The 25,793-nt window shown below is 39.1% G+C and overlaps 1 protein-coding gene across 1 annotated transcript; it reads right to left on the reverse strand.

Moving 5' to 3' along the window:
* Nucleotides 1-432: 432 nt before the first annotated feature.
* LPL (lipoprotein lipase) lies at nucleotides 433-25,522 on the reverse strand. The gene is made up of 10 exons (XM_075283712.1): nucleotides 25,261-25,522; nucleotides 16,922-17,100; nucleotides 10,113-10,292; nucleotides 9,714-9,825; nucleotides 8,308-8,550; nucleotides 7,490-7,732; nucleotides 6,726-6,846; nucleotides 4,418-4,600; nucleotides 4,106-4,213; nucleotides 433-3,059 (listed from the first exon to the last, which is right to left on the reverse strand). Coding segments are annotated over exons 1-10 (1,467 nt in total). The 5' UTR covers nucleotides 25,358-25,522; the 3' UTR covers nucleotides 433-3,058.
* Nucleotides 25,523-25,793: the final 271 nt, after the last annotated feature.

Here is a 25,793-nt window from a genome sequence, read left to right on the forward strand (position 1 = left end):
GGAAACACATTAGGTCTTTTTTTAGGGCTACCGCCAGCCTCCTGCTGTATAGTAAGGAATCTCCCTTTGGCTTGCCGTATAAAGCCTAGGGAGCCAGCCCGGACACTAATAGCAGGATAGAGCATTATGGGCTGACATTTTATTGCTGCCCTGGCTTATCACATTCAGACTTGGTTCTTTTTTGCATTACCATGAACCAAACCTTTTGTGTTACTCAATTTCAGATTACATGAACATGAACTATAATCCTTTGTGGGTTTGTTTGTTTATTTATTTTTATCAGCTTATTAATAATTGATGTTTTGTTTTCTTTTTGGACTTTTGTTATAAACGTCAATGTGGTCTAGCTGAAAATACAGGTCTAGTCATCTATACTAGTGAATTGGTTACCCTATAAAAATGCAAATACATCCAGAATTTTGTATTAGCAATCTTTATTTTTTATAAACATACAATGTTACATAATAAATGATTCCAAATATTCAGAAGAAACTATATTTACATAAAGGGTAAAAAACATATATACAAAGTATAATTTACATTATTCATACATACACAGTGAATAAATAGTATGCAATATGTTTGCTATATGTAACAGTCTTTAAATTCTCAAGTGGTGCTGTGTATGTTTTAGCTCCATGCCTTTTCACTTACTTTTAGAAGTAAAGATTTACTTCGATGTCTAGTTTTATGCAGAATCTCTTTCCATGTAATTTTTTACTATATATTGTATATATTTTAGTTACTGGACATTATTTTTTTTTCAGGGATGCGGGTGCTAAATGCTAGGATAGAAGTACATTTTATCAAAGTTCAGGACTTAAATACTGTGCTTGGTAACAGGAGAACCTCTAATTTGTTGAATTATAAAGCAGGACTTGTCTTTTAACAAAATGTCACATGTATTACTTGTGTATTTGGTAAAGGTTGAAAATGTTTTTTGTTTTTTTTAATTTTGACTTTTTATCCATTCAGAATCTGATGTTTGTCAGTAGAAAATCAGATTATTTAGAAGCAGTGAAAAGCTCTCGGGCTGCAATGTAAAATCTGTAAGACAGTCTGCGTCATTTAACATTGTTAGTACAAATTTGCTGTGGTCTTATGCAGCAATTTTGGCCACAGGGACTGGATGTGATTGTAACCTCTGTACTGCCTATAGATATGTCCTTGACTCTGTTCACTTGGCTGTCAGACATTAGGCCTAAAGATTTAAGAAACCTTCATCTGAGATCTCATAATGCACTAACACAATATAAAAGCACACTAGACTTCACTATTACAGAATATTAGTACACTTAATGCCCTTCAGATTTTTTGTGATGGGCATCCTGTGATTATTTATGTCCCCATCCATTGGATGTAGCAAGGACTGCTGCAAGCAAACCTAACTATACAAACTCAACGTTATCACCTCTGAAGGTGTCTAAGCCTTGTCTTGAAAACAAGTGTCTTATTGTCTCATCTACTTCAACAGGTGTTTTTGTTTTTTTTGGTTTTTTTTTTTTACAAAAACACAATTTGAGCTTTATGCAGATGTATTATCCACAACCAATGAGCTGTACAGTGTGTTATGCTTTCCTTTATGATTGTATGTCCATACTGTAAGGTGTGCAGTACTGTTACCTTACTTCATTAATTAAATTAGTTGTAATCTCTTACTCTGAGTCCATTTGACATATTTTAATGGATTCATTGGTTAATACATTAAAAGTCAAGTTAATTTATTAATTTTGTAAAGTGCTACAAAAACTAATATCATATTATAAAGATTTAGGAATGTTTAATATTCAAATTGTGATTACTCTTCATTTTGCCAATATGTTCTGCAATAAATATGTAACAACATTGACCATATCATCAATGTAAAAAATAATCTAAGCCCCCTACCCATTCTATACATTAATGATAAATTATTTAGAAGAATACACTATACTAAGGCAAAGGAAACTGCAAAACAATCTAACTAATGTGTTGTTTGTACAACACCATGGTTTATGTTAAAGCATACCTCCAATTATAAAACCACTTTTCATGAATTAGTAGTACATGCAAATATAATACACCTTATCAAAAAATAAATATCTTTCCTTCTCCACTTATTAGGCTGCCTCCCTTCATTTAGACTCTTAATTCTAATAGCACTTGTATCCATATCCAGACCCTCACACAGAAGTCTATGGAAAAGATAAAAGGAGTCGGGGGTTGCTGCCAGCTTTTAAATGACTTTTATTGCCTCACTCTGTACAATGTTAGAGTATTATTGTACACGACTTAGTGAAATTAATACAGCTCTCTTTAAGTTTTGTAGAGTTTTGCAGCTTCCTCATTCCCTCTCCATAAACTTTTATGTTAGAAGTAAGTCAGCCTGATAAACTTTATAATATACTTCTATCTCTATTTCTTATATTCCCTGTACTTTTCATTTCTGAAATGTTGTTTTATCATTGGAGGAGGGGTTTAAGCATACAGTTGAACTTGTGAGAACCAATTCTGTATTTTTTTAACAGCATTGAAAAAGCCTAATACATAAACAAACATATGTCTATAATGGCACATAACCTTTTAATTGTGCTTGTACCCACATAGAGGTAAGATGGATTTACACGGCAGAGATGCTACTTGTTTAGCCAAGAATGCATATTTGTTGGTACAGTTTCAGTGGACACCACGTTGACAGGTCTCCTTTTAATACAAATATTGCATTCAAGTCATTTTAAGTTTGTAGCCTGGACTCCTCGCTACAAGGACTATACAAGAAACATACCCTGCACGCTAATACTTTTGGCTGTAAAGAAAATTTTTACCAAAATAAATATTCGCAATACACTATGAGCTTGGAATGGCTGGTTGATGACCATAAGTTGACTTTTGTTGTTTAGTCCTTGATCCTGTTATTGCTCTAGGAAGAAACAGTTTAACTGTTGTCTATGTAACATTGTCTATAATATCCTTCGTTTGAACTTCATTGTAGGTTGGTATAAAGGGTTTGTGTAATAAATGTTCTTCACAACATCAATAGCATTAGACGTGTGGTTCAAAGTGCATATTCATTTCCACATCTGAAACAAATAATATTGGTTATTAGAAGAAGAACAGAACATACTAATATTTAAAGAGTACCTTGCATCACTTCCACCAACTCCAACTTTTTAGGTGCCACTTCAATGAGTCCAGCACCACTAGATTTTTTTTTCTCTAGCCCCTACCATTCCACAGTAATTAGTGCTGTTGTTTTCAGCACATTTATTCTCTGTCAAGTGGGAGGTCCTTGTATGTCTGCTTCAGCCCAGAACCGCCCACCAGATAGCAGAGAGCATAGATGTGCTGACACTAACAGCACTGATTACGTCGGAATGGTGGAGCTAGAGAAAAAACTCCAACTGCGCTACAATCAGTGAAGTGTCTCCTATTAAAGGATGCAAAGAACTGGACTTAGTGAAAGAAGTGACAGGTCCTCTTTAAAGTGAGAATAAGTCTTATTCTATACAATTAATACTGATAAATTATGATGGAATTAAAAATAAAAACTGTACGTTACTGAATTGATCATCATTGTGTGACTTTCATGTGATTCTCAACAACAGGTGTTTTCTGCAGGGGTTCTGTTTATTCACATGCAAAAAGATTGTTGCAATCTAAAACCTGTTAAATTCATCTGAATGATGTTATTTCACCAGCAAGCACTTGGAATTCTGTACGCCCCCATGGAGATGAATGAGACCATCTGGCCATATCCATTTCTTCCCTACTGTCCTCAGATCCCACCCACTGGCTCTGACAAGAAACATCACCTGCCTATGACTACCTTCTATACTTGTGTTTACCACTGGGACAACTACACTAAAATAAGAATTACCTGGATCTCTCACAGGTCAAAGGCTCTCAATGCAATACCAATAATCTTCCTAATCCGTCCAAAATAACCCATAAAAATGGGTGTGTAAATGGTCTATTGATCCCATGAAAAGGTGATTGGATATATTTGATTGTTTGTAGCCTCCTGTATGATATTGTCAGGGGATTATCGCTATTGTCAGTGAGCATGAGGTTTTTCTACCTACAATTTTGACAAAATATGGCAATTGAGACCTAAATCTGCTCTTACCAGTCTCCTTTCAGCATCTTGGAGTGCTCATTACATCTCACGAATACCACAGAATCTTTTCCTCGAGTTATAGTAGCACGTTCTCCATTTTGCGGACAGAATATTAGCCTATAAAACATAAATGCCTGTTACATTTTTGCTGATTTGCATATCCATAAAAAAAGATAATCACCTGTACATGTTAAAAGCCTCTAAATGGCACTGTTGTTCTCAGATGCATTTCGGAACAATACTTTTCAATACTGATGCCAATCTCAATCTTTTTAACCTGTGAATTGGTTTCATAAAGTCATATCAAATGGTATAGCTTACTTTTTCTGCAGTTCTCCCGATTTTATCCTGATTTTTTGGACGTCAAAAGCATATGTTTTAAACCAGTTTGTCCAGCTCAAGTATGACTCGTTCTCCCATTTAATCTTCAGCATCAGCAGCTCTCCTACATCCAGTTCAGTGTAAATCAAGTAGGAATAGGTCTTGTTGGTGGACATTTCCGCTCTAATACAAAAAAAACAATTGGTTAAAATTCTTATTTTGTACTTAATATTTCTATGTCAGTACTGTTAATTTTTCCATAGTAAGACCTGAATAAAATATTGTAAAATAAATATTTAAAGGATTTGTATAAAAAAATTAATACAGTTTTCTTCCAGAACCAGCAGCAAATTGCTGTACATTCAAGTGAATGCAATACTAGACAAAGCCAGTGGGCAAGAGGGGCATTGTTTCTGGACGAACAAAAATCCATGTTTTTCTAATCTTGTACATATCCTTTAAAATACTTTTTTTCTGACATATAATGTAGGCCATGGGGGATGTTGGGCAAGGGGTATGGAGAAGGCCCAAGATCTGAGCCTATTACATTTACGAAGGGTGGCAGGTGTATTATACAGCAGGCATCTGCTAACAGCCATGGTCGATGACAGTATGTGACATGACTTAACTACGAAGATTCCCAATACAGCATTTTCTGATAACACATATGCAAATAAACAAAAACATAAAAAACATTTTAGATGTCTCTGCATCCAAAAATGACCGAAATATCAAAATATAAAAGTGTCTATCCTGCATGGTGAATGCCATAATGAAAAAATATGAAAATTAAATCTTAAAATATATGTTTTTACCCACTTCAACCCACCCCCCCCAAAAAAAAAATGAAGAATAGAAAATTAAAGTGTGATTAAAAAGTAGTATGTATACCAGAAATTATATAATGTTATGTTAGTCAGAATATGCCAACGCCAATAAAAATTGTGTTTTGAAAATAGTTTTTTCTTATTTAAATGCATTAAAACTTAAACTATATTTTTTTTCCTATCAGTATGTCTTCGAAGTATTGGAGGAAATCCATGCAAACACGGGGAGAACGTACAAACTCCTTGCAGATTTTGTCCTTTGCAGGATTCGAGCCGAGGACCCCAACGCTACAAGGCTGCAGTGCTAACCACTGAGCCACCATGTTGCCCCCATATAAATTTAGCATGGTACTAATCTACAAATTAAAGGTAATCTGTCATTTTTATTAATCAGCAAATGACATAAAAAATAATAATATGCTCTGCTTCCAAATATTTTAATTAGATTAAACAATCTACTGGTGTACTAATAACTGAGGTTACTATAGATTAAAATATATAGCAGCATTAAAGTGGTATTTTAGTTGCCAGCATTTATAACCTTTACATGAGATATATGATAAGTGTTAGTTCAGTAGACCCCACCACAACTAACTGTGAAGAAATGGAAAACTTAATACCCCACTCATTCCATTTAGCAAGCACAACCACAATGAGGAGTTGTAGTCAAGCATTATCTGTTGGCCTTCTTTGAATTTTAGCTAGAGTTCTACAAGTTACCATACCTACTCCTTACCATGGACTTGATGGTGAGGGGAAATGGGGTATTTGGGTTCCTGATTATAGTGACAGCTGATGCAGGTAATCATCTTTACAACTTATATCAATTGAATAATTGAAAACTATGATAAAAATGTATTTATACAGACAATTTACGGATAAAGCACAGCAGAATATAATGGCGCTATAAGCAAAATAAATACATATTACACCATCCAGTGCCCTTGAGGACAACTAACCTCTGTATGCACACTATCCATAAATTTTTTCATAGAGTGATACCTCTCCTACCATTTTAGGGATGAGAATTCTTTAAATAGTCCTTGTATCCTCTAGTGTGTGGAGGAGACGATACAGATGGACATATAATGTGTAGAGACGAGGTGTGCTCTTGTTACGCTGTGTGCACACTCTGATGCAGACACAACATGTGACAATTTACGGTTTATTTGATCATTTGAAGACTAGTTTAATAGAGTCAGAAAGAAATAAAAACCCGTACTGAGGTAGACTTGTATTCACACTGGGTGTACGCATATGTTTGTCTATATACGATTTACTACTTTTTTATTGTTGTACTTAGAATAAAAATTTAGTTTTACATATACATATATATATATATATATATATATATATATATATATATATACACCTATTAAAGTCCTATACGAATCTCAGCTATACTATACTATACTCAAACATATAGTGTCCTCTTATATATCTATTTTTCTTGATATATTCTCATATTACACCATACTTACAAAATGAGAGGCCGGTTTTCACTTTCTCCCTTTGTTCCATACAATGAAACCAAGAAAGGTTGGTTGGTCACGGTGAAGTTCCTCTTTGCAAAGAAATGAACTTTCACTTGATAGTGAAAAACTACAAATTCACAAAAGAGAAAAACAAACATAAGAACTTTAACACGGCTAGCATCTTAGAACAAGAACAAGTATTATAGTCCATGATCATGTTGTCCTGAGTTACAGAATTATGGAGTTATTTACATATGTTCCAGACTAAGTAAACTTTTCTAGGAATCGGTGTGTTTAAAATAGACCTGTCCTTATACAGAATATTTGTTTTTTAACAATGTACCCCTCATGAAATAAGAATTATGAAGAACCTTTTTCTTGGAACTCTGAATTGTGTGTCTCCTATAAATGTATTGACAAATTAGCAGGGAGTCTCCCTCCACGGTCGGACATTGTCCAATCACAGTTAACCATATCAGACTGTGTAGGAATACACCCCTTGATAAGTAGAATGGTAGCACCCAGTTGTCTATTTAGGCATTTCTAGGAAGAATAAAAGGAATGGATCAACAGAGTTATAAGAAAAGCTATTCCAGAATTATTTCATGGGGCATACAATTTTTACCATAATAGACATATCAGGAGGAGTGAGAGGTCTACTCTAAATACTCTGCATCAATGAACATCTGATCCCTTGTAGATTGATAGTTTTAACTTAACTTGCACCCACTGAACTAATATTTATCATCAATGTGGTATATTCATATTACCTTTAAATGGCATCTGAGCGTTTGTTTTTAAGTACATCTTTACACTTCTTCTTCCTCGGACCTTGTTGACTTTGTAGCCCAAAGTATTGCAGCGGTTTTTTCGGCAACTTAAACAAAGTCCTTTATCAAAGGCTTCCTTTGAATTGCAGCGATAGGCCATGCTTGGTTTTTCTTCGTGAAGTAGAGAGTCAATGAAGAGATGAATGGAACGTTCATGGGAGCATTTCACAATCTGGTCCATGTCTTGTTAGAAAAAATAAGGAATAAGTTTATTCTAACCATTATTGTACTAATAACTATAAAACTTAAAAGGCACATGACAAATGCAAAGAAATACGACTGCTGGATATACCTGTACAGAGTATATTGGTAGTGTATAGGAACTATATGCACAAAATGCTGGTGAATTTTAATTTTTGTAAAGGTTACCATAGTAAAAAAAAAAAAAAAAAAAACACTTGTCCTGCGTGTTCTGGTGCCTCACAAGGTGGTACAGTCCTGCAGCTCCGATTCTTCTTCTGGCAGAAGTCCCCATCACATATTACTGCCTCAGAATAAGGAGAGGGACATGGGACGTCACAGCCGGTGAGGACTTCTGGCAAAAGAAGACAGAAGAGCAGCAGGCTTGGACCACGTCGAGAGGCACCGGAGCATCTTCCCTGACGTAATTTTAAAAAATTGTTTTTTATCCTGCAGGACCTCTTTAAGTATATATTATAAGTCATTTTTAATGTTAATCTTAATGTAACAATAACACCAAGTAACACCCTATATAATATATGGAAATTAAGTTACATATGTCTAAAAAAATGATATACCTATAATTCCACGAATCCCATTTTCTGCTATAAGTCGTATGGTGTCTCCAATACTGCACCCTGGTTGAAAGCTTCCACCATTAGGATAAATGTCAATATGTCCCACTGGCCTTTGAATACCAATGCTGCGGTCAGGAGTTCCTACACTGTAGGTATGTACAACATCTACAAACTCTGCATCATCAGGAGACAAAGTAACGGATGTCCCGGCATATTCAAAGGTGGGACCAGCTGGATCCAAACCTGCAGAGAAAAACACAGTGAGCTTGGGAACCTTAGCTGATTTGTTTTATGTTCTGTTTAGTTGGCTATTATTATCCTACAGGAAATTTGTTCATAGCATGTTCCTCAAGGTGTCCCCTTCCAGACTTTAAATTGTTCTATGTAGAACAATATTGACTATTCCCCGCACAACAGGGATGCCATATCCACCTCCTGCAGCTTTCTATGATGTAAATTAAATATACACACAGAATACAGATGTTTCTCTTGCACATAACAGAATAAATAAGTCCTTAGAACTAAGGGAAGTTAGAAGGTAGCAGATGAAGTAAAACTTGCAGATTTTAACTTGTGATTCCACATGTTCAGATCAATTTGTGATTAGAATCCACATTGCAGTACCGCATGTCAGGAACCTACTGCAGGTTTAAGAACAATATGTGGTTTCTGAAATGTGGTACTGTAGTATTTAGCCACAAAGCCTGAACATGTGAACCCAGCCTTATGATTAGTCTTAAAGCTACAATTCTGAGTCATTCCTTCTTTCCAATAAGAAGTACCTGGATTGACTGCCAAGTTTATGTAATGGATTTAAAACTATTCGGCTATAAGGCTGGCGCGTTTTGACCATGGAGGAAACGCAGCATTATGGCTAATCCAATCCACATGTTGCAGAAAAAAATCTGCAGCAGAAAAACTGCGATTTCAAAAAAACTTGCGTTTTCCGTATAAATATAATAGGATTGTAAGTCTGCAAAGAAAAACTCTGTGGACTTTCAGTAAAAAACGCTGTGGAGAAAAAATGCAATGTGTTTCTGTCGGGGTCCTTTCCACAGCAATTCACTGAGAGGGGCCCTAGCTTTTGGGAAATCAACACCACCTAATGCTATGTAGCTGATACACAATAATCCTTCTACCTTATAATGCTTGCCATTGACAGTACATGGCACAGTACAAACTTATTCTGTAATAATGTACTGGGAACATTACTTCCTTCATTGGCTATAGCAGTGTATCTTCCTAGATTTTGAGTCTTTCTACTTTAAATGTGGAGTTACCCAGGACATTGGCCAAACTACACATATAACTGTGTCACCCATTATGTTTCTCTTCCTTAAACTGGCTGTGTTCCTTAAACTGGCCACACCAATAAAAAGTATTAAGAAAGTTACAGTTACTCTTACCTGTTATCCTGTTGACTTTGTTAGTTGTCAGACTTCCAGCAACACCTGCTGCATGAGCACCAAGACTGTATCCCAAAATGTGTATGTTATCCAATGGGTAATTGAACATTTCCTATTGGAAAAATTTAGTAAAGATAATAAGTGTAAAATAAAGAAAGAAAATAAAGTCTATCCATTCTCTCTGATTCTATTGTAGATCTCCAATAATGCAGGCTAATAACTAGATAGTCTTGAGAACACTAACATTTTGTGCGTTAATAATAAAATAGTTAAATATTAATCTTATTTTAAGTATCTCTTCTATAACTACATGATCAGTCCTTCATTCTAAGCTTCTCTTTAAGATACTAACAACACAATTACAGTTATTGTAGACCATACATATTTGCCATTACTTACCTCCATCCAGTCTATGAAACTTGCCACATCCTGTCCCACCAGTTGGGTATAACCAGCTGACACTGGATAATGCTGTTGAGCTCGTTGCAGCCAGTCTACAACAATTACGTTTGAGTGTGGTTCTCTCTTATATAACGCATCTACCAACTTGGGAACCCAGCTTTCATACATGCCAGTTACCTATATGAGAGAGAATACTAGAGATGAGCGAACACTAAAATGTTCGAGGTTCGAAATTCGATTCGAACAGCCGCTCACTGTTCGAGTGTTCGAATGGGTTTCGAACCCCATTATAGTCTATGGGGAACATAAACTCGTTAAGGGGGAAACCCAAATTCGTGTCTGGAGGGTCACCAAGTCCACTATGACACCCCAGGAAATGATACCAACACCCTGGAATGACACTGGGACAGCAGGGGAAGCATGTCTGGGGGCATAAAAGTCACTTTATTTCATGGAAATCCCTGTCAGTTTGCGATTTTCGCAAGCTAACTTTTCCCCATAGAAATGCATTGGCCAGTGCTGATTGGCCAGAGTACGGAACTCGACCAATCAGCGCTGGCTCTGCTGGAGGAGGCGGAGTCTAAGATCGCTCCACACCAGTCTCCATTCAGGTCCGACCTTAGACTCCGCCTCCTCCGGCAGAGCCAGCGCTGATTGGCCGAAGGCTGGCCAATGCATTCCTATGCGAATGCAGAGACTTAGCAGTGCTGAGTCAGTTTTGCTCAACTACACATCTGATGCACACTCGGCACTGCTACATCAGATGTAGCAATCTGATGTAGCAGAGCCGAGGGTGCACTAGAACCCCTGTGCAAACTCAGTTCACGCTAATAGAATGCATTGGCCAGCGCTGATTGGCCAATGCATTCTATTAGCCCGATGAAGTAGAGCTGAATGTGTGTGCTAAGCACACTCATTCAGCACTGCTTCATCACGCCAATACAATGCATTAGCCAGTGCTAATTGGCCAGAGTACGGAATTCGGCCAATCAGCGCTAGCCAATGCATTCTATTAGCCCGATGAAGTAGAGCTGAATGTGTGTGCTAAGCACACACATTCAGCACTGCTTCATCACGCCAATACAATGCATTAGCCAGTGCTGATTGGCCAGAGTACGGAATTCGGCCAATCAGCGCTGGCTCTGCTGGAGGAGGCGGAGTCTAAGGTCGGACCTGAATGGAGACTGGTGTGGAGCGATCTTAGACTCCGCCTCCTCCAGCAGAGCCAGCGCTGATTGGCCGAATTCCGTACTCTGGCCAATCAGCGCTGGCCAATGCATTCTATTAGCCCGATGAAGTAGAGCTGAATGTGTGTGCTAAGCACACACATTCAGCACTGCTTCATCACGCCAATACAATGCATTAGCCAGTGCTGATTGGCCAGAGTACGGAATTCGGCCAATCAGCGCTGGCCAATGCATTCTATTAGCCCGATGAAGTAGAGCTGAATGTGTGTGCTAAGCACACACATTCAGCACTGCTTCATCACGCCAATACAATGCATTAGCCAGTGCTGATTGGCCAGAGTACGGAATTCGGCCAATCAGCGCTGGCCAATGCATTCTATTAGCCCGATGAAGTAGAGCTGAATGTGTGTGCTACATTCAGCACTGCTTCATCGGGCTAATAGAATGCATTGGCCAGCGCTGATTGGCCGAATTCCGTACTCTGGCCAATCAGCACTGGCCAATGCATTCTATTAGCCCGATGAAGTAGAGCTGAATGTGTGTGCTAAGCACACACATTCAGCACTGCTTCATCACGCCAATACAATGCATTAGCCAGTGCTGATTGGCCAGAGTACGGAATTCGGCCAATCAGCGCTGGCTCTGCTGGAGGAGGCGGAGTCTAAGATCGCTCCACACCAGTCTCCATTCAGGTCCGACCTTAGACTCCGCCTCCTCCAGCAGAGTCAGCGCTGATTGGCCGAATTCCGTACTCTGGCCAATCAGCACTGGCTAATGCATTGTATTGGCGTGATGAAGCAGTGCTGAATGTGTGTGCTTAGCACACACATTCAGCTCTACTTCATCGGGCTAATAGAATGCATTGGCCAGCGCTGATTGGCCGAATTCCGTACTCTGGCCAATCAGCACTGGCTAATGCATTGTATTGGCGTGATGAAGCAGTGCTGAATGTGTGTGCTTAGCACACACATTCAGCTCTACTTCATCGGGCTAATAGAATGCATTGGCCAATCAGCGCTGGCCAATGCATTCTATTAGCGTGAACTGAGTTTGCACAGGGGTTCTAGTGCACCCTCGGCTCTGCTACATCAGATTGCTACATCTGATGTAGCAGTGCCGAGTGTGCATCAGATGTGTAGTTGAGCAAAACTGACTCAGCACTGCTAAGTCTCTGCATTCGCATAGGAATGCATTGGCCAGCCTTCGGCCAATCAGCGCTGGCTCTGCCGGAGGAGGCGGAGTCTAAGGTCGGACCTGAATGGAGACTGGTGTGGAGCGATCTTAGACTCCGCCTCCTCCAGCAGAGCCAGCGCTGATTGGTCGAGTTCCGTACTCTGGCCAATCAGCACTGGCTAATGCATTGTATTGGCGTGATGAAGCAGTGCTGAATGTGTGTGCTTAGCACACACATTCAGCTCTACTTCATCAGGCTAATAGAATACATTGGCCAATCAGCGCTGGCCAATGCATTCTATTAGCTTGATGAAGCAGAGTGTGCACAAGGGTTCAAGCGCACCCTCGGCTCTGATGTAGCAGAGCTGAGGGTGCACAAGGGTTCAAGTGCACCCTCGGCTCTCCTACATCAGAGCCGAGGGTGCGCTTGAACCCTTGTGCAGCCTCGGCTCTGCTACATCAGAGCCGAGGGTGCGCTTGAACCCTTGTGCACACTCTGCTTCATCAAGCTAATAGAATGCATTGGCCAGCGCTGATTGGCCAGAGTACGGAATTCGGCCAATCAGCGCTGGCCAATGCATCCCTATGGGAAAAAGTTTATCTCACAAAAATCACAATTACACACCCGATAGAGCCCCAAAAAGTTATTTTTAATAACATTCCCCCCTAAATAAAGGTTATCCCTAGCTATCCCTGCCTGTACAGCTATCCCTGTCTCTTAGTCACAAAGTTCACATTCTCATATGACCCGGATTTGAAATCCACTATTCGTCTAAAATGGAGGTCACCTGATTTCGGCAGCCAATGACTTTTTCCAATTTTTTTCAATGCCCCCGGTGTCGTAGTTCCTGTCCCACCTCCCCTGCGCTGTTATTGGTGCAAAAAAGGCGCCAGGGAAGGTGGGAGGGGAATCGAATTTTGGCGCACTTTACCACGCGGTGTTCGATTCGATTCGAACATGGCGAACACCCTGATATCCGATCGAACATGTGTTCGATAGAACACTGTTCGCTCATCTCTAGAGAATACTAAACATTAAAGTATATAGCTACAAATTTAGCAAGTGGATACGTAAAATATTGTTGGCACAATCAATCATTGGACACATACACGCACAATTTAAAGGATTGTCTCACGAAGACAACTGTTATCCATATGCCACATAAGGACCTGTGAAATTGGATGTGCTATTCAAGCTCTGTAATGTCAGAAGGGCAGTGTCAGGCAGGGTGGGTAATTTAGAGCTCTTATCAGTGTCAGCCAGTGATAGAGCTGAGAATTGTTCCCCTTGCCTGCTTTCTGCCTTACTCTGCCTTCCTGGCAGTACAGAGCCTAAATAGTACATCAAAACAAACAGCATTGAATGCTCGGGAATGGTGGGGCTAGAGAAAAAAATTACAACTGTTCCAGAATCTGTGGAGCAGCACCTATTAACTGATGTAAATAGCTGGAATTATTGGATGTGGTGAAAGAGCTTCTTTAAATAGCACATCATGCTCAAAATCTAACCACTTGTTGCTCAGGAACTTCCAACTGTGCTGGAATCAGTTGAGTGGCAACTATTCACAGATCGTAAGAACTTGGTGGAGGTGGTACAGGGTCCTCTTTAAGTTGGTAGCCTGGGATGGTTACATTGCAGTCCATAACATAATTCCAGTATTTACTCATTTTTATACACATTCTAAGTACTGTGTCTCCAAATAATTTTATTACACTACTGCTTTTATTTCTACTAGATAAAATAAGATAAGATAATCCTTTAATAGTCCCACAGTGGGGAAATTTCAGTAGATAGATGGTGAAAGCTAAAAAGTAACAACTAAAGGCTAATAAATGTAAGGTTAACAAAAACTATTACTTAGGATGCCATGATTATCGTAATCTTTCGTATCTATAGGTGTAGGTGCAGGACTTTATGGACTGTCACAGTGAATAGCTGTACAGTTCTACTGATTGTTTAATAGAAAAAAGGGATTTAAAACATTTGGAATTCCTTAGCATATATTATTTTTAGAGACCATCGCTTCATCATGGTGTTCAATTATATACCTAGTTTATAGCCATATGTGGGTGTCTGCCCCATTTGACATTATATACTGTATATTTGTTTGCCTGTATTGATATAAGCTTGTATATATGCTTGTATCTTCTCTGACTTCTGGTATTTGTTTCTGTGATGTTTTTTTCCTATTTATTTTGATTTTTGTGCGACAATTAATAAAGATTTTTGATAATTCTTATAATATTTCAAATTGGATTTCTTTTTTTTCTCTAGGTTTTAATAGAATGAATGCTAATTTACTAATTTGTACACATATCCTAATTATTATGGCTTCAAATGCTTATTTTGTACTGCAGCTTTTATTTTTCCTAGTTATAGATGAAAGCTACAAAGTAATCACAAAATGCTAATAACTAAATACATTTAGGATAGTATTCACTAAGTATTCAAGAATTCAATTTTTTTTTAACTAGAATGTAGATTTAGGTGCGCATATGTAACTACACGGTCTATGATCTACCCACAAGTAGTACTAATCTTGTTACCTGATGATTTCTGAAAGTTTGTAATTCTCCCATCTATGGCAGGTAAAATCTTCCATGTAATGATGTCAACAAATGATTTGTAGGCCAATGCTTGCAAAACTAATATCTATTTTCTATTAGTTTAAATTATAATGGTGAATTTTTCTCAAATATGTAAAATATCAGTGTTATTTAGATAGCTTGGTGTGCCACATAGGTAATAGCAGCACTACAGAATAACCTTATCTGCTACAATGAGAAGCACATGTAGTGTGGAGCTATTACATAACTGGAAATGTTTCCGAGAACCATAAGGATCACAGCCAAATTCTGTTCTAAAATTTCCAGGCAGTTGACTTTCCCAGGCTGCTATTTTTCAGAACTGTTCCATTGCTGACACCACTGGCTATAATATGTAGACGATTCTCTTATGACTCCAATCTACACTAAACAAAATGTTCAGATTGCCCCGCCGACAATGTGGGGAGCGAGACACGGATAGCAGCTTGTAGGACACATTGGACTAAAGAAAGGGCACTTTGCACTAACTGTGCGCCACAATATCATCCCTGTACCCCAGAAAACAGGCGTAGAGGGATTGTTGAATTCCCCCCTGTATGTTCCTTTAGAATATAAAGTTTAGATGCAAATTGTTGGCACATTCGTGCATGAAAATGGATGCAGTAAATTAGGTCCTTATGAAACTCACAGGCTGTAATAAAAAGAAGCTCAAATGCTGACACGTGGCATGGATATGTGATATTGCACAAGCCTCTATAGTCATACACTTTGTATTAGCAATCTGAAGTGGATTATATAGTTATAGAATTAAAAGTCCAATCTGTGGGCAGGATGTTATAGAGCAGAAGGAGCTGACCAGATGTATATACATAATGTATTTGTAGGAAAAGAATCAGCATAATTTTGTAATCTGAACTCCTACTTTCTGGGTTTAGGAATAATTTGGGCAGTTGCCAGTCATCTCTGGCATACAGAGAAGGTTGCTAACTACTGTAGGCCCACCCATGGAACTGCTAAAGCAAAAATGACCAGACAGTTAAGCGTGATGGGTTCCTTTACTTTGCATTTTCTTATCTATGTTATCTAATCATAGATATATAATTAACCAATGATGCCATAAAATCACTGCAATATATGTCATAGACCTTGATGCAAAACCATAAATGTGGAAGGAAGCAATGGATTGGCTTTCAAATGAAGGCTAAGCTTACACGCATAGATTCTGACCAATAAGTGGTGGCATTAGCTTTTTTAGTTTATGTAATGTGAAATTGTGCTCTTATTTTGGAATTATACAAGAATGGAGAGAGCACATAAGTTGCTTAAGAAATATAGATGATGGTGTTATCATCTACAGAGCACACAGAAGATTATGGAGCAATAAAATTCATTACTGACTGCTTATGTCATAAATGTAAGGAGCCTGTGAATTCAGGAAATGGAGATACCTTAAGTGAGGTACTGAGCTTTCCACATGGTTAAGTGTATCCCAAGCCTTGCAAACACCAATGTATTATGAGGGATTTTGGCTTGTACAGGTATCCATATCAGGTGGGGGGCTGAAACCTGGCACCCGCAGTGCTAAGCTTTTTCAGCAGCTGATACAGAGAATGGGACAGGAAGCAGACTCTGTACTCTGTGTAGTGACCAGACCAGGTACTACAGATCAGCTTCCATTCACTTGAATGGCACCTGAGCTGCAGTGATTCAGTTTAGTCAACACTCAGAAAACAGAGCTGTCCATTTCCTTCTCCATTCTCGGTGTTTCTGTTGCTGATAACAGCTGATCAGTGGAGGCCCCCAACAATTCGGTACTGATAATCTATCCAATATATTTAGTCCAGACAACCCTGTTAACCATTTAAATTCCATAAGACTTTGCACTAGCTAGACACTTACCGTCCATCCATGGATTACCACAAAGGTTTTGCTTGTGTGGTTGAAAAAGCAGTTTCCAACAGTTTGCTCTTGGCCAGGTATAAGATAACAAGTGTCCTCATCTGGTTCTTCTGGAGTGCGAAGGGAAAATTTACTCTCAATGTCTTTGAAATCAGATTTCTTCCAGACAGAATTGACCGCTGTGAAATAAACAGATGTGTGAATGTGTGATATAACACCATCCAGCTTATCTGTATAAGGATAGAGCTACCACATATATATATACCTTGTTATGTGCATGCTTCTGTAATCTAAGTGTCTGACAATGTCACATTATCTTATGTGCTCTGTGATAACTGACTTAGTGTTGTACATTTATCTGTATTACCACTGAACACCAAAGATAACACATCATGCCACTAAAGTGAATTATGCCGCTTCCAGAAAATTCTTAGTACTATATCTTTTATACCTTTACTGCAAACTATGTCAAACATGCCATTCTTCATAAGAGTAAACAAATAAAAACCATTGTTAAACTGCTTTAGATTTTCTATGGACTTTACCCTTTGCATTGTGTTCTGCCCGAAAATCTGCATCAATCATCCCACTTATATTCATTACCACTGCAAACACATCAGCTCGAAAATTTGCTGCAGAATATGTTTTAGTTAAATGCATATACATATAGCGACTGCTACATGCTATACTGTTTCATAAGCACAGATGGCTGTGACATTTGTGCAGATCTGTTAATATTTGACAGAGTGAAGCAATTTCTATACTAAAACGTCAATGAGGCGATCTAGATGCAAAAGTGAACAGCCATTGTCATTCTTCTCAATGTTCACTGTGAGCACAATGTGAAACACTGACTATATACAGTATGTTCTAGATCTCTACAATACACGCATGCATTTGCAGTAGACTTGTGCCTCTCACTATCTGTATATATACATAGTACATTTAACAGGACATCCTGGTAATGAACTTTTTTCTTGGAAAAAGTCAAGACTTTTCAGCATAGAGGTTCTTTGTCCTGTCTGTTAACATTTCCACCAAAAAGTACACAAGATTTTTAAAGGGGGATCCTATGTACCACGTACTATAGTACTTTAAACACATGTGGCAGAGCGATATTTGTGTTCATTTAGACACAGGGTTCTGGATACAACAACTACAGAACCTCTGCATCACCTATAGCTATGCCTGTTAATAAACAAACTATAGCCATTAAGGCAATGGTGGTACTTATCTATGAACAAAACATATTAATATGCAAATATCCCACATGGTTAGTTACCAGATTTCCTTTCTATCTGATTTTAGGACCACGTGTAGCTATGAACCATTGGCAAAGTTTCTTCATTTTGTGGAAGTTGCTGTTCTTATCTCTTGACCCTTGTGAACTTCCCTGAGCTGATTCAGCAGTACACATCCAGAGCAGGTAATGAGTACATGCACCTTCATGTAACCTCTATCATGCTGATCTGGCAGGGGTACTCAAGTATATCCCCAGCACAGGTAAGATGAAGACCGCACAATGCTAATTAATAACTTGTGTCATAAGGCTGAGTTTCCACCTTCAAGTTTTACGTACAGGTTACCATCTGTCCTCTATCCTTTCTTTCTATTATAACATACACTTGGTTTTGGTTTCAAAAACTGCACATAAAAACCTGAAGGTGGAAACACAATCTTAGTGGGGTGTGAAGATCACATCATGCATGATTACTTTGCAATCGGCCCATAAAGGGTTAACTTTTAATAACTGCAAAGCACTTCACGTATGGATATTTGTCAGAATGTATTTCTATGTAAATACAATAAAAAAAAAACATTGAGTGGCAAATATTGTAAATCTGCTCAGTTGTGCAAGACTAGATCCAGACGAGCAACTTTTATCTGTGAAATCTGGTCTGTGTATGTGCTGGATTTACAGGCCTAAATATCATGCTGGGAGCGGGACTCTTAGGGTAACTTCACATGGGATTTTTTGGCCAGGATTTTGAGGCCGTATACGCCTCAAAATCCTGATCAAAAAGACAGCTCCCATTGAAATCAATGGGAGCCGGTCAGTTCTTTTTTCTGGGAGCCGGTTTGTTCTGGCTCCTGGAAAAAGAAGTGACATGCTCATTCTTCAGGCCGTTTCACCTCCCGATTCAGCCTAAAGACACTCCCTCCTCCCAACTAGGCCCATTCATTGGGCCTAATCCGTAGCGGAGTGCGCGACTGGATGCGGGTGCAGTGCAACGGCATTCAGTTGCGGTTACCCGTTTTTTTGGTCCGGAACCTGAGGCAGCCTCCGGTTTTATTTACACACAGAGTCGGACATGCAGTACATGGTGTCCGGTTTCGCCGCGGAACGCATAAAACGCTCACCGGCGCTCATGGCCGCACTCGGCATGACAGGTTTCCGTCTTCTGCATGCAAACCTGAAAACGGAGTTCAGGCGCTGGTGTGAACCCAGCGTAAATCTGGTGCATACATGGAATGAGTTTCACGATCATGTGAATCTAAAATAAGGAAGTTGGAGAGTTCATGAGTCTATAATAGTTTGGTAACATGAATAGCTGCAAATGGTAAAAGCAGCCATTTTGGTTGTCACCCAGCTTTCCTAGGAATTTTAACAATAGATGATAACTCATTATTTCAGTTCATGCAAGGCAAATACAGGCAAGTTACAGCTGAAATACCCCCATGTACAATTGACAATATTTTCTGGTTCATTTTCAGATTTTAGGCTGGGGCCTCACGGGACGTAAACGCCGCGATTTGCCTGCAGCGGAGACGCTGCAGGAAAAATTGCGGCATTGTACAGTGCAAGCAAAGGGGATGGGGTTCATGCGAATCCCATGCCCACTTTGCGGGGAAAAAAACGCAGTGTAGACACGCTGCGATTTGCAAAGCCGTTGCAGCTTTGCAAATTGCAGCATGTCAATTATATCTGCGGAAACGCCGGTGGCTTTCCCGTAGATAAAATGGGAAGAAAAAGTCAGCGGAGGAAAACTCTGAACTTTCTCTTCAAAGCGCTGCGGAAAGAACTGCAATGCATTCACGCGGCGGTTCTTCCCGCAGCGCTTTATCACTGTGTTTACGGCCCGTGGGGCCTTACCCTTAGAAGGAAAAGTTTGTTGCGTAGAAAGTTTGGGGAACTCAGTTTTTGTATTTGCATGTATGTAGTCTTTTAATAATACAGTATATATGTAGTCTTTTTTATAATAAATGAGTGTTGCATCTGCATCGCAACAAGTGGTAATTCCCATGGAATTGGATTTGTCACATTTGACTTTCATGATCAGTTTCGGAAATGTCCACCTCCTATATGATAAGAAAAGAAAAGGCAAACACTCATACAGGACTGTTGCTACAACACACATCTACAAAGAGCTAGAAGATGTTATTTAGTTGTGGTTACTACACGAGAGCAGGCAACCATCTCCCATGCAGCTAGACAAGCAGGAAATAGCAGAAAGCAAGAGATTTTCAGGCTGAGGTTTAGAACATTATTGTACACCAAACTGTTTTCTGTTCCCTCAGTCTTCACTCACAGTTTTAACATTCCTTTCCACTGTTTTTATCTCCACACTTGAAGTGTGCATAGCTCTGTAGTATGAATGGCTTTTGGAGATACGGCTCTCAGCGTTTAACTTGGCAGACCTATTTCTCCTGAGGCGTACTTTCCAAGAACTGCTGTCTGTTCTGCATTACAGTGGAATGGGCCTGTTAATCAAACATTGCTGACAGTATCTAAGAACCGCCAAACATTAGCACGTGAATATGTGGAGAACACGGACGCAGCCTTCACTCCTGGTGGCACCATCTTATATTCCATGAACACATCATTGAGAAACAAGCAGATCAGTCTATGATATAGTAGCTCACTTCTCAATTTCAGCATGTGTATGCAGCTGTAACACTGAAACAGCCATTAAACTGTTGTCTACTATACAAGAGAGAATATATCGCCTCTAATAAATTCATTAGCACTCCATTTGACCTCTAACCCAAGCTCTGCACTTCTATGAAATGAAAGCCTCCTTTAATAACCTGAAAAAGCACAGACTAAGATTTATAAAGTGTGAACATATTTCTGTATCATGAGGCTATGAGTGAAAGGGAATGCAGCAGCAGTATCTGTAGTGCGATCACCAATAGAGTCTAATGTAATCCTATGGTATTGACAGTGCAGTAGGGTGGAAGTGTATTGCATAGTAGATCATATTAGACAATATTCGGATAGGATGGAAAACCTCAGCTATGAAACTTCCAGAATGTTCTAAAATCAATAGTAGTTGCAGGTTATTGGTGCTGAATTCTGCATTGAAAATCTACAACAAAAACAGTATAGGAAAGCACCCAAGGATAAGGACAAACATTGTGGAAACGCTTCTAGCATAGAAGAATGCTGCCTTTCACAGTTCCAGAAAAGTGAATGAGATTTCATCTTCGCATTACAGAAAAAAAAGAATACTTTTTGCTACTGCGTTTCCACTGTGTTTTTTCTACAGCATTTTTAGCTGGGTTTCTCTACATGTGGTCCTAGCCTAAGGTCAGGGCCTCACGTTGCTACGACCATAGTTTTGGTAGTGGCAGAAATGCTGTGGTAAAAAGAGTTGCGTTTTACAGTACCTACAAAGTGGATGAGATTCAGGCTAATCCCATCCACACATTGCAGAAAAAATTCTGAATCAGAAAAGCTGTGTTTTCAAAAATCACAGCATGTCAATTATACCTAGGAAAATGCTGGCCTATTCTGTGTAGGTGTAAAAGGGGTAGAAAGTCCACAGAAGAAAACTCTGCAGACTGTGTGGAAAATGTGGGGGTTTTTTTCTACACTTTGCTACGTTGTGCCTTAGCCCAAGCCTAAAATGTTCATTAAGGCTGGGGCCCCACGGGCCGGAAACGCCGCGATTTGCCCATGGTGGTAACGCCGCGGGAAAAATCGTGGCGTTTTACAGTATTGCAAAGTGAATGGGATTCATGCAAATTCCATGCCGACTTTGCAGAAAAAAATTCAGCGCGGACACACTGCGATTTCCAAAAACGTTGCAGTTTTGAAAATGTCAATTATATCTACGGAAATGCTGGTGGCTTTCCCATAGAAATAATTGTAACAGAAAGTCCACGGAGGAAAACTGAATGAATTTTCTATTCAAAGCGCTGCGGGAAGAACCATAATGCGTTCCCGCCGCGGTTCTTCCTACAGTGCTTTAGCGCTGGGTTTCTGGCCCTTGGGGCCATAGCCTAAATATTTCACTTGTATGAAAGCACCATCAAAGCTACATCATCATATACTTCCTATTCAAATGCCCCCACCCAGCACATAGCAAAATTTAGCTTTCACCATCACCCACAGTAAATTCACCTTTACTCACTGGATTATACAGAAAGTTGAATTTGAGACTTGCAGACATCTTACCACAAGGGTGTCATGGCATCCCGATTACAGACCCTATGTGCTGCATATTGTACATAGCCTTTGGTCTCTTTTACATATTGGTCTCTTTTACATAGCAGCATTCTAGTCAGTATTTTTACAAAATACTGTACAAAGAAAAAGTGTAACCCCGCATTCACTTGACTGAGTTTTACCCGTGAAACTGAGTATGTGTATTGGCCTGAACAGTATGTCCCATAGTGTGATTATAGCATGCTCAGTACATCACTGGGAGGCAAGGACTCATACCATCATAGATACCTAGGACATTAGGAATCCTCCTCCCAGCATACTGTTCAAGATGGTCAGCTCACGGATTGAGTTTCATGGGTGAAAACCCTGTTGTGTGAATGCGGGGTAATGTTTATGTTATGTTTTCTTTTTGTTATGTTGTGTTTTTAATACTAATGCTGCCATGTAAACAGAGGCTTATACTCTGTGAGGTCCTGCTCAGATTTCAATTATAGTACTACTTTGCAATCACAAGTTCAGTCATGGGTCCCCATAAGACCAAGATTAAGTCCCACCAGCATCCCTAATCTGTTTCTGTAATTCCAATAGCTCCCTGGAGAATGTGAATTACCTTCAAGTGCTCCTGAATGTGGATAAATATTTGCCTTGTTGAAATGCTTTAAAAGTAACTGCCTTGATTAGTTTTAATGTTTTATTCATTACTAGCAGGGCTTGTTTAGGCTTGTATGTCCATGTGCAGTTCAGCTTTATTTACATGCAGAATTTTACGCTAGTATGTTCCTACAACAAATGTTTTTTCTTTGCTATGCCTTAGATCAGGTTCACATCTGCGTTCGGGTTTCCGTTTGAGGAGTCCACTTGGGGACCCCCCGAAAGGAAATCTATATGCATTAAAAAGCGGTTGCCTAAGGAAACTGGTGTACCCCATAAGCCTATGGAAACCTGTGGACCCCATAGACTATAACGGGGTCCGTGTGGTTTCCGCTCGGTTTCCACACAAAACATGTGGAGAGAAAAGTTCTGCTTGTAGGACTTTTCTCTCTGCATGTTTCATGCAGAAACTGAGCAGAAACCACACGGACCCCGTGTATGGGGTCCACAGGTTTCCAAGGTAACCACTTTTTTATGCATACATGTTTCCATTCAGGGGGTCCCCAAGAAGACTCCCAAACGGAATCCCAAACGCAGATGTGAACCAGGCCTTAGCTTCATTAAGTGGCTCTGTTCACATCTGCCTTATTGTTGGCATTTACATCAGTTACCTCTGCCCAGTGCTCCCTGTAATATAACTACGGTTGGGTGTTGGTGTCTATAATGATGTGGAGAAGCATGCTGCATGCAGTATTATTCGTTCTATCAAATCTGGCATTATCTATGAAACAGATATGAATAGGGCTAGAGCAGTTGCTGGATATTTATTGTACTTTTAACTACTGTAATTGAAATACACGATCTAGATTTTGGAAACTGTATTACTATACTTGAATAGAGTACAAGTAAAATATTTGCCAATTAATGACACCTAGAAACGGATGTCTTACAAAAGCATGAATGTAAGTCTGCTGATAGAGGAAGTGACTGGCTGACAGGCTGTAGTACTGGAGCAGCTCTGTAACAGTTGCTGATATGACAATAGATGCCAAGAGCAGCGGGGATAGGAGATTCTTGGGCTAGCCCACTCATGCTGCTCCATAGGAGCCAATCATAGAGCGAGTAGAGGGGGTGTGTGGCCGGGTGGAGTCACAATGACCTTGCATTGAGTTAGAAGCATTTCAAGACTGAGCTTGGGAAAGGTAACCATCGGTCAAATTCCTCTTTTTTTTTTTTTTTTTGCTTTCCGCCTGTCATTCAAACAGCCGGGCCTCCAAAACTCCTGTTGTGTTTCCTATATTGCAGCCAAAAGGGAATTATCACAGGAATTAGTGTGATTCATCTGTACAGAGTGATAGAAAACTAGCCTGAAGTAAAAAATACTAAACTTGAGCTCACAGGACTATGTAAAAAAAAATCTTAACAATATTAACAAGAAAGATTACAGATTATAAACTGTTTGTCAGGGTCTTCTCTGCCTTTGTCTCATTCATTTAATAATATTTAGCACTTTTATATGTTTGTTCCATCTGCACTAGTCATATTAATAATAATAATAATAGTAATAAATTTGTATGTTTTTTTTTCTATTTCTACATTACACTAAAAAATAGTGACTTTGGAGGAAAGATTATTTTACAAACACCCCTGGAATAAGCGTCTACTGTTTAACCCTTTGTCTGCCAGCATGTTACATACATCAGTAGTTTAATGAAACCATACATGGCCCAAATCAGAGTTTCTGAAAAACCCTTTCCATGCTTATAGATTCGGTTGTTTCTACCACATGTGCATGGAGTTTGACAGACGTGTTTCACATGAACAGGATACTTGAAGAAATTACTGCTACAGAGATGTCATGTGTTAATATACATTACTGTAACCTCAGACACATAATAAACTCTTCGTAAGTCAGAAATACACAAGACTGCAGCACTATCAGTATATGTCACTATCTTCAGATATACTCAGCAATAACTACAAAGTCCCCTTTCTGTATGCGCTCCATATGTTAGCATCAGTCTGCCAAGAATTCTGGCACATTCTGTTCATTTTGAAGGTACAAATAGCAATGTAATGCAGTCATTTCCACCGGCAGTATAGGGAGGCAGTGTATACAGCTGTACAGCTGCATGCATGAAGAACTTTTTATGCTTGCAAAGACATGAATAACATACCATAAATGTTAATAAAGAATATATAAAAAAAAAAATATTGGCAACATTTCTAGTAGTAAATATATATTCAGTGCCACGGAATTAAGCATATTTCTGCCTAGAAGTAATAAAGATTAAATCCCTTAACAGGTAAGGAACCCATGTAGTAAAATATACTGTATAGTAGCAGTCACACTTACTTGTAGTAGGAGGCGATTCAGTTGTGGCTAAGACTTTGTAGCAAGTCAATAGACAGTGGATCCATATAAGCAGTGCAAGGAATTCTCCACTTCTCATGGTTTTCCAAACCTTTACCTAGAATAAGATAATAATGCCCTATTCTTTCTCAGTTCCTAACTCTATATAGGCTTTTATTCAACTTTTGATTAATGTTTCAGTAACTACAGAGCATTGAATGGAAAAAGCTTTTCACTAGCAGGAGGAGTCATGAACTGCTATTGGCAGCCTGGAGTCTCCTTATGTTGTGAGAGATATGCAAATCATCACCATCCCACAAGAAGGAGGGTCTCAGGGTAACTTCTAGAGATTAAAGCAGTGATGTGAAAGATTGCTGGAGGGTGGACTTTTATGAACAACAGCCATGCATTCAAGTGGAATAGAAATCTCCATATATCTGCATTTTATATGTTTGCTAAAAGACAGAAAGATAGATGGAAGGAGACAAATAAATAGAGAGAGAGATGGAAATAGGTAGATGGATCTAAATAGATAT

This window comes from Leptodactylus fuscus, chromosome 1, assembly GCF_031893055.1.
Source record: "Leptodactylus fuscus isolate aLepFus1 chromosome 1, aLepFus1.hap2, whole genome shotgun sequence".
NCBI lineage: Eukaryota > Metazoa > Chordata > Amphibia > Anura > Leptodactylidae > Leptodactylus > Leptodactylus fuscus.